The 11,071-nt window shown below is 27.8% G+C and overlaps 1 protein-coding gene across 1 annotated transcript in view; it reads right to left on the bottom strand.

Moving 5' to 3' along the window:
- Window positions 1-7,935, bottom strand: part of LOC106682246 (disks large-associated protein 4) — a 32,521-nt gene extending 24,586 nt beyond the window's left edge. The window contains exons 1-6 of the mRNA XM_014422991.2: window positions 7,738-7,935; window positions 7,298-7,369; window positions 6,363-6,427; window positions 2,386-2,548; window positions 2,192-2,284; window positions 1,989-2,085 (exon numbers count right to left, since the gene is read on the bottom strand). Of these exons, the coding sequence (XP_014278477.1) occupies window positions 1,989-2,085; window positions 2,192-2,284; window positions 2,386-2,548; window positions 6,363-6,427; window positions 7,298-7,352 (473 nt within the window). The 5' untranslated portion in view covers window positions 7,353-7,369; window positions 7,738-7,935. The remainder of the gene's footprint in view (window positions 1-1,988; window positions 2,086-2,191; window positions 2,285-2,385; window positions 2,549-6,362; window positions 6,428-7,297; window positions 7,370-7,737) is intronic.
- Window positions 7,936-11,071: the final 3,136 nt, after the last annotated feature.

Raw genomic sequence — 11,071 nt, 5'->3', positions numbered from 1 at the left:
AAAACCAGTCAAATTATTTCACTTTTACCACAATTTATACACTATTTTGAGACAATGTTTTGAGACTATAATTTGGATAGTGTTGTTGAATTATTTAGTAAAAAATTGCCAGTCTCAAGAAAGAAATTTAAAGATTATAGTTAAATAGAACTTTTAAAGATAAGTAATTTTTATCTTGAGCATTTGTGAGATTGTTTATAACTGATCGAGTTTGTGGTATTTGTATCAAGCCTTTGATAATTATTAGAAGTGCAATGAAGGGTTAATTTTAGGCACTTAATCAAGAGGTAGACTCAGATAGAGCATGTACCTTGATAATGTAATATACTTATCTATTGATTGATTGGTATTTTTATTTTTAAACTCAAAGAGCCGTTCTCTCAAAATGGTTAAACTTCCAATTAACCATCTAAGATTTTTTTTTTTTTAAAAGGTAGATGATTTCATAAACAGAATAAAGATAAAGTGATAAGAAGATGGTCGGGAATAAAGAATAGTTTTCAACTATTTATTTGCCGATATTTTACCCCACTTTGCAAAGCTTTATCAGAGCTAAAAAAAAAACTAAAAATATCTTGACAAAGTAAGATAATAAGATGACAATAAAATAAATTAAATTGGGGTTAAAAACGATGCAAATATAAGTAAAAAATTATAAAAAAATACACAAAAAGAAATAGAAATAAGATGTACAAAAATATGTATATATAAAAGAAAAATAACATAGAATTAGATTTAAAATGCAGAGGTAAACGCGTAAAAACAGATAAGAAGAAATAAGAGAAATAAAAAACAATAACTGTAAACACCAAGAAAATAAATGAAGGTAAAAAAATATATATAATAATAAAAATAAATAAATAAAGAAGAAATCAGAACCACACACCTGCAGTGTTGAAAGACAGCACTAGAATGAGCAAAGCTGGATAATAGATACACATAGAGTGGGGGGAGATATGACGGTTAAAGCAGTTACATATAAGTGAAATAAAAGAAAAAAGATATTAAAATATAGGAAAGTATGATAAGTAGGGCGAGATGTCAGCAAATAAATAGTTGTTCCTTTTTTACCATCTCCCTCATACTCAGCTAAGCGGTCAGTATTTTTATATTTAATAAAGTGTTATAATTTGTTGATCTATCTTACAGACTCCCAATTCAGTAACCTCATATTTTCATCGGTTTCTTGGTGATGGTAATGTGTAGTTAACCCATTAACAAATACTATTTAAAAAATATTATAGACAAATCTCTTTCAAAATTAAGTTTAAATACAAATATTTAACTATTTTCTTTGCCAAAAGTAGCTATTAAAAAACAATAAAAAATTTTTGGGGTGATAATAGCAGCGTTGCAACACGCCATAGATTGCGAGTTTGAGCCCGGCCCTATCCGGGATTTTTTCAAGCAAAAAATTATGCAATACTCACTCACAATCTCCCTCCGGGCACTTGTGATGCCCGTCAGCCAATGGGTGGCACACACAAAAATAGGAGTGGGAGTGACGGACCCACCCTATGAAAACCACATCAGTAAACGCGTGATGTATTTCTTAAGTACATTGCGCGAGGCCTAGGACCTCCACGGTCTGTCGCGCCAATGAAAAAAAAAATAAAATTTTGCAAAATTTTTTTATTTACACGTTTAGTTGGCTAAAGTAAATTTCAATATATACTCAAATGGACTTTAAAGAATACTTAAAATTTTAACATAATTTGAAATAAACTAATTATAGATATCTTGGACTAATTAAAAATTGATCTGGCAGCTTGAAACAATCTTAGCCCTTCACAAAATAACCAATTGAGAGCATTGATGGTTCTAGAAGTTTATGTAACAGAATCTTATAAATTGTACCAAGTAGATCATAATAGTCAAGAATTACTGAATAAAACACTAATAGAATTCAGACAACTACGGCTTTAATTTCTAAAAATGAAGTATTGAACTCGACAATAGTTATGGTGTAACATTAAACATTTACTTACGAAGACGTAAAATTCCTCCTCGATTCTGAAGTGACACTCATCCTGAGCATGTGCCTTGGCGAGCTTAAACTTCCGCAACCAGGTAAAACGTCGATACCTGAAACATCAATTATTCATTTTCATTCAGTGTCGGCAACTAGTTTCATGTTACTTTGAATCAGATAAAGAAGACGTGTAACTTGGTTAAAAGTTTTTCCAATTACCTTTCCCTTCACTCTGCATGTCTATATTCAGCTCGTTTGAATTTGGATGTAAATAAATTCCACTATCACTCTTATAGATGTGATTTTCATTTCCTGAAAAAACAAATATTTCAAAATTAAAAACCATCTCATAGTCGAAGTGTTAAATTTCAAATAATAAATAAACAGTTAATAGAGATGTTTAAACAATTTACCGTTAGTTACTGGTCGAATGGGACTGACTGGATGTGATCTTAGGGCTTGTCTCTGTTTAGAAGTATCGTAATGGAGAGTTGTATAACCACTTATACAACATGCCAAAGCTACATACGATGGTTGTCTACCAACATCCTCGCACTTTGGGCTACAGGTTAAATCCTAAATAAAGTTATCAACGATCAGATTATCATCTGTATGAATTTAATTACTGAGTTTAGGAAGAGACAAACATGTTTAGTATATTATAAAATAATTAACGCGTATAAGTAAAACTAATTTTTTTTTTTTTTAATAACTAGGTGTTAATAGTTGACTAAAGATTGATATGAGATGATGGTCGTAGGTGCGGTCAACAAAGATACACTAACAAACAAAACTTATTAATTTGTGACGAGGTTTCGACCTAAATTTCAAGCCTTCAACAGGATGAATTGGGAAGAGATACCGTCTAAAAAATCATGTTTTTTAAATAAAAGAAACCATGGTGCAGTCAAAATAACCCAAATAGAAAATAAATTATTTATTATGAGCTAAAGTTTTTCTCCGTGTTGCAGATATTTATTATGCCTAAAAAAATATACAAATAATTTTTAAAAAAGTAACAGAGTAAGAGATTAAGATAACATGAAATAAAAATAAACTACGGTGTGGTTAAAAATGATGTGAATTTTGTGAACATTTTACAAAAATGAAAAAAATAACTTAAATAAAATAATATATACAGGAAACGTATAAATAACAAAGAAATACAAAAAAGTATTAGACATATAATGAAAAAGGGAAATTTTAACAATAAATAACAAGTTGATAAAAGAGAAATATAAAAATACAATACACAATAAAAGATAGAAAATAAGAATAAAATAAAGGTAAATAAAGAACAAATGTTAGCTCTTAGGAAGAAACGTTGGCTCATAATAAAGAGTTGAATTACTATTCGAGTTCCTTTGACCGCACCCACATCCATCTTCCTTTTATTAATTAATTACATACTGTCAATCAACGATCTTCGATAATTTTTTTTGTGCTAACTTTTCAGCCTAAAAATAAGGCCTTCAAAAAGGGGTAAAAACAAAACAAAATATCTAAAATTGAGAGAAAAATAATAAAAATAAAATTAAGAAGATAAAAAATAATATTTGTTGAAGCATTTCTTACTTATAGCAAGAATAAAAGAATTTCTTTTTAGGTTTAATAATATAAATGAGCAAAGAATAATGATATTTCTTGTTATACTATTTTTCATTCTGTTACAATTCTCACGTTTTTTTTTTTTCAACCCTGAAGGTCAGAAATTAAGGTCGAAACTTTGGGTCAAAAAAAATAAGTTTCACTAGAATGTTATTATAACACTGATCGTACTCCCAACCATTTTCTAATTATATTGATTATACAGTCTACAATAAACACACCATAACTATTATTTATGTATTCCAATAATATTCTAGGACTACTAAAACTATATTAGAACTAATTATATTTCATAAAAATGTATGTGTGCATGTATGTATATACACATTTTTAAATTATTTTTAAGAGATATTATTCAAAAATAAATAATAATTGGGAATACCTGAATATCAATCAATAAGACCTAAAACCGAACCTTATGAAACAAATATATAATCTTCTAAGGTAATTAATATATAACATACAAAAGCTACTTAAATAAGATACAATAAAATTAATTTCAACTTTTCAAAGAACTTACAAGGAACGGATCCAAAACAACTAATGGCAAAAATGATAAAAGAATTATCTTTTAAATAGTAACTCTTAGTTGGGGATGACCTTTAAAAACCTCAAATGAGACAATGAGCTCAAAGACAATAACATTATTTTTAAATTTCCCAGTAAAAAATTTTCCTATACAATAGCCTAAATTAAAAATCTCACCAACTCTCATGTTTAATTCATAAATATAAAGCCAAAGAAATCAGCATATATTTAACATAAGTAACCTAGATTTTTACTAACAATATATATAATTTATATGATAAATTTTGTATATAGCATACATAATATTTCTTTGCATCATTACAAACCAACCCAATTCTTTAGCATATGCACATGTTTAAGTATATTACCGACAACTGAAAACAAAGGAAATTTAAAATAAATATTGATTGTAATTGTGAAAATCAATTTCATACAATTCGGTTAGTAGTTGTAGATAAAATAAATTTTATGTTCGGAACATTTTATATATTTTTAAAATATATGCATTATTCAAATTTATATTTATCTGAATTATAATAATTACTATAATTATTAAAAGACAAGTATAAATAATCAGAATTTATTTTAGTTATTATATTTTAAGAATGACACAGCTGGCTTAGATTGTTTTTTTTTTTAAATAAATCAACAGTAATAAATAAATATAAATTCAAGATAAATAGGATTAAAGTATTGCTTTCTTGAGTGTTTAGCTACAATACTTTAAAGCAGCTTCTTAAATAAGGAATATGGGCGAAGGAAAATGATATCACTGTGTTTAATGGAATATTTCACTAATATTAAAACTAAATTTTTATTAAAATATTTAATTTAAAAATAGTATAAAATATACTATATTTTCTAATTAGATATTATAAAAAACTAAAATAGAAAGTAGCTGAGAAAATACTTTCTATCTCATGAGAAATAATACTACAATCTCTTTATTTAGATGGTTCACAATAGTAAAAAAAACATATTATTTATTTATTTATTTTTTACACAATGAACAATAGAAAAAAATAAATTATAAAAGGTTAATGATTTTTTATTTAGACTATAATTAACTCCTATTTCATTTTCAGTACATAACTAAAAAATAAAATAAAATTATCTTAATTAATAAAGCAATAACTGTAAATATTATTGCAATCGTAATAAAAATATCAATTAAAACATAAAGGAAATTTTGTTTTTGTTTGTATAAATCTGAAATTCTTTAGTTTCTTACTACAACACTAAGAAAATAGGGTTTTTCATTATTCTCCATTTCAAATAGAGGAGCATAGAGAAAATGATAGAAATCAATTGTGTGTAAACAATTAATCATCATGTTTCTAATTATAATCGATATCAATATTTATGACAAAAAAGTAAATATTATTTTAAATTTTAACTTAACAGTTTAAAATGGTTTATTATTATGAATTATTTATCTTTTCCTGAAAGAAAATAGTTCTTTTATTACTTTTTTAATTTATTGTAACATCCAAACGTTTGAGGCAGTTTGTCCATTATACAGTTCATTGTTAGTTTTAGACAGTTATGACAAGAAGTTATTTATAAATAATTATTGAAATATCAAGAAAATTTTTTACTTATATTCAAGATTTGAATATGGAATTTTGTTTAATTAAAGGTTGACATTTGCCCATTATTAAATTTAAGGAAAGGAAAAAATAAGAACAGTTATTATTAAAATGTTGGTATAATCTCAAAAACTTTTTATACAAGGGAGATACCCCCCTGTCCATCTAATGAATTATTACAACTGTTCATTTAAATGTAAAACTCATTGCTTAAATTGTATAACTGTAGTTTCCATATATTATATAGTTCAGATTGTATTGTTTTATTTCAATATAGAATAAGCAGGGGGAGAGAATAAATTTCAAGTCTTTTCCCAGTATTTTAATTTGCACTTCAATTTATAAAAATTAATTTCCACCTCATATGTAAAATAAAATGTTGCACGGTGAACACTAAAAACTTTTCTATAAATCAGAGAGATTTGTAATAGTTAAACTAGCTGTGTGAATTATATATTATAATTAATTTTAACTTATTTATTGTAAATCCACAATTTTTTTTAATTTATTTAAAAAACTGTTGATTGTGCATTATTTTTTTTAATTTACTAGAACAGTGAAAAGGATTGAATAAGTAATAAAAGAAATATTTCTTTTCATAAGAATAAAAATTGAATATAAAATAAATATAAAGAAAGTAAATGACATATGATTCAGGGGCTTACCTGGTTATCTGCAGTGTATTCTTGATTCCCATTAGTCACTGAGTCAGTCTGGTTGTCACTGGCACCTAAATAAATAACTGAGTTATTATTTATATCAAATGAGCTTAAAATCTACCAATGCTACCTAAATTGCCTAGCGCAATATGCAATCTAAATGGAATACGGATGGCTGCTTTTGACTCACATGAGCACTCATGTATGAAAAGTAACACATATCCATCATCCGGATAATTTTATGTTTATCATTAGATCAGATCAAAATTAAAGGTAAATATCCTAAGGAACAATAACAATGGGTTCCTTATTGCTAGATATATTTTGAAATTATTTCTCAATTCACCAATTCTAAATAGTTTTAGTTTTGGTAATAACATAAATATATATAAGTATTTAAATCAAGCGTTGTTATTTACAGCGAAAGTTAAGCAAATTTTAATTGTAAATTGACCACACCAGCCAAACTAAATTGAGTTGGATTTATGTGTTATGTGCACTGTACATGAGCTGTGACTGAATTGCATAAAAGGAAAGTTTCACAATATTTAATTTAATAACAAATATAAATTAGATTCAAATGCAACCAGATTAATAAAAAATCATAAATTAAAAAATATATATGTAATTGTGCAGTATGTGCATGTTGGCATACCGTCCTCTTTTATTTATCTACACTATTCGGAATGTATCTTCCTTTACTTATAAAAAAAAGTCAATCATTATAGTTACACAAAACAAAAAAAAAATTAAATGCTACACACATATATTGTGAAACAGGGTGGGTTTTAAACGAAAGGCACTTTTAATCATGCTTGGTAATCCTAAAACCACTACATGCAACACCCATATAACTGTATCCTGTTCTATACAGAACGCATATCGGTACTGACCGATATACAGTTCAAAATAAACAGTACAATTCATAGGTGACATGTCACCTTTTGGTTCGCCTCTATCCATTGATGAATCCACCAGTTTATCGGGTGCGACCATGTTGGATGAAACTATTCCTAAACCAATAATTAGAAACTGTTTAAAGATATATACTTGATGAATGGAACTGTTAGGTTTTAAGGTATTAATGTAAAATGATAAAAAAAAAACAATGAAATTTCACATATACATAAATAATAAGGTCCAATTTCTACATTTATCTGTAAACTTATCTTACTATGAGAACAGAACAAGAGAAGTTGAGACCACAATTCGCATGAATGAACAGTTAAAACATTAAAATGAACTTCACAACTAAATGTTAAATGAAAATTATGAAATATTTGTGCATTATTGGAGAAGGGAGTAACAATCTCAATGGTTTATGTGGGCGTAAACAAATGTCTTGTTAGAAAATGGAACAAAGTTGATGAGGAAATATTACCTTCATAAATGAACTACAAAAGGAAATATGTAATTAAATGAAAGCGAAGTAGTCAATAACAAATGTGTTAAGTCGAGCTCGTAGCACCGGGGTTGAAGCTTGAAACACATTCACACAGGACGTACATTCAGGTGAATAATTGAGGAAACGCCATTTTGAAAGAGCCTGGGCGTAGAAAGAACTGCCCTGAGATCTCTGGTCTAGTTCGGCAGTGAATGCCGGGAGTGGCTTCCTCCTTTCGCCGCTAGGGCTCTCTGTCTATCATTCAATTAAAGATTAAATTTAAATATATATTTTTATTTATTAATTGTTATTTACAACTATATTTATATTTAGTAAATCCGATGTTAGATCAAAATGGAGTGATACAGGTAGGTAGAGAAACTAACCATTCGTAGCGCTCTAATAATTTTTCTACACCAGGTCTCGAGGCCATCTTCTTTTCAGGCGCCTCGGAGGATTGTCAGAGATAGAAGAAGAAGCAAGGTTAGAAACTAGTGGGTTTGGATGGTAAGGAAGTTTATAATGGAAGGAATGATAACTGGTTCGGGCTAGATCGGTTACATATGGAACATTAAGGTCTATATGTATGATTTTATTTGTGACAAAATAAAAAGCATTGAGAATTTTACGAAGGATTCTGGATTGTTAGGATTGGATACGAGAGGAATTCGGAGGTTTAGTAAAGCCCAAAGCTCAATTAAAGATTAAATTTAAATATATTTTTTAATATGTTAATTGGTATTTACAACTGTATTTTTATTAAAATACATTTAGTAAATTTTATGTAAGATCAAAATGAAGTGATACAGGCATGGAGAGAAATTACCCATTGGTAGCACTCTAATGACGTTTTATATATATTAGCTAATCTCCTGGCCATCTTCTTTTCAGGCTCCTCAGAGGATTGTCAGGAATGGAAGAGGAAGCAATGTTAGAAACTAATGTGTTTGAGTGGTCAGGGAGTGTATAATGGAAGGAATAATATCTGGTTTAGGCTAGATCGGTTACAAATGGAACATTAAGGTCTTTATAGATGATTTAATTTATGACAAAGTAAGGAGCATTGAAGATTTTATGAAGGACTCTGGACTGTAAGGATTGAATATGACAGGAATTCGAAGGTTTAGTGGAGCCCCAAAGCCCAACTCCGTATATCCAGATAGGCCTTTCTACAGTCATGTATATCAGCCTTTTGTAATGGACTGGAAGTTTAGACTGTTTGTCCAGTAAGCGCTGTAATAGTCAAAAACGAGGTGCAGTTTCCTGTATTTTCATACTTGTGTGAGGATTCCAGGTTAGTCGTTGGTCCAAGTAGTACAAGAGCCCAAGGGGAGAAAAAGGCAGTTATCTCAGCCCAATTTTTGATTACTTTAATGAAAACTATGTATAATTACTAGCCAAAATTGACGAGTCTGCCAAGTATAGGTAGGGGGAATAAAAAATAGCGGCTGTTTCAAAGCGACAAAACTAAATAAATTTTCATTCGGAGCTCTATATCTTAAAAAGTAGGAACAACACAAGAAAACCTAAGAGAAAGTCATTTAAAGAATAATAAATTTGCTAAAATATGAGCCCTAATAGAGTTATTTACGTTAAATATTTTTCGAGATATAGCTTTTTAAAAAGCAACGTTTCAGAAAAATGTTGTATGGGACGTACTAAAAGATCGGTAGTTTGTGAATTTATTTTGAAAAATTTATATCTCAAAAACTATTTGTCGTACAGATGTCTATTAGCACTCACATTAAAGCTAGTTTAATGAGCTATAAAGTAGTTTATGATGTTTGTGTTCGTAGAAGTAGTAATTTTCATGGAATTTACTAAAATAAATTGATTTATAGTTGTTCCGACAAATTTTCATTGGCCAAATTTATATTCATATGTGAATATCATAAAAACTACTACCTCTACGAAAATAAATGTCATAAAGTACTTTATAGAAAGTTAAATTTCCTTTATTTTGAGTGTTGGCAGACATATGTGCGTCTTATGGATCTAGGGATATATTTTTTTCAAAAATCCAACATTTTATATGAACAACTAGAAATTAACATTTTGTGAGTTTATTTTGTCAAATATCATAAAAACTACTACTCCTACAAAGATAAACATAATTAACTATTTTTTTAGTAAATTTAACTACCTTTAATTTGAGCGTTGGCAGACATCTGTACGTCCAATGGATTCTAAAATGAAGTTTTTCATAAATCAAACTTATTGTCGGAACAACTACAAATCAATTTATTTTAGGAAAGATCATGAAAACTACTATTCCTACGAAGGTAAAGGTTATAAACTTCTTTATAGTCCATTAAACTAGCTTTAATTTGAGTGCTAATACACGTCTGTACGTCACATAGTTCCTGAGATATAGATTTCTCAAAATAAAAGGAACAAAAAATAGTTAACGACTATTTATTTGCCGACGTTTCGTCCCACTTTTTAGGGCTTCATCAGGGATAAAAAAGAAACGAAGACGATTAAAAATGTGACAATGTGGGATAATACAATACAAAAAAGTAAACTAAGGTAGGGTTAAAAATTATTTAAATATAAATGAAAAGAAAATTGTATAAAAATGAACAAAAATAAATAATAATAGGTGTATATAAAAAAAATAACATAAACTATTATATTTAAAATGAGTTATCCTGTTCATTTAAAATCTTAAGTTTATGTTAGTGTTTTATATATACTTATTAATGCACATCTTGTATTTATTTGTTTTTGTACATCTTTATATAATTTTCTTTTCACTTTTTTTTTTTACTCTACCATTATTTACTTTTTTGTATCTTATTATCCTACTTTGTCAGAATATTTTTAATTGTCTTTTTATCTTTTTTTTGCCCTGATAAAGCCCTACGAAATAAAATAGTTAACTATTTTTAGTTCCTTTTTTGACCACACCCCCTACTATTTCCTTGATATTAATTGAATACAATTGAAAGTTTTATACAAATTAACATGTTTAGTTATTTATTTACACATCGAATTAATGGTTTAATTAATGATAGGAGAAGATGGTCGGGGGGGGAGGGGGGTTGCGGACATTAAAGACCATACATATCTTCTTACCTACATAATATTATATTTCATTTTTCACTGTTATCAATCTGCTACCATCTAATTCCATGATTATCAATCAATTATTTTTTATTATTCAACTATCAATTTTTCTATTTTTTATTATTTATTATCCAATTCAATATTTGGTATAATTCCGAATTTGTTTGTGTATTATTTCTTTTCAATTTTATGTTTCAATTCAATAATGACTCATTGAATAAAAATAGTACAAAATGTAATAATATATATAATACTAATAGTA

The sequence above is a fragment of the Halyomorpha halys genome, unplaced genomic scaffold, assembly GCF_000696795.3.
Source record: "Halyomorpha halys isolate HHAL.00 unplaced genomic scaffold, Hhal_1.1 Scaffold398.1, whole genome shotgun sequence".
Lineage (NCBI taxonomy): Eukaryota > Metazoa > Arthropoda > Insecta > Hemiptera > Pentatomidae > Halyomorpha > Halyomorpha halys.
Note: the sequence above shows the minus strand (reverse complement) of the source record. Positions and strands in the feature narration are given on the sequence as shown.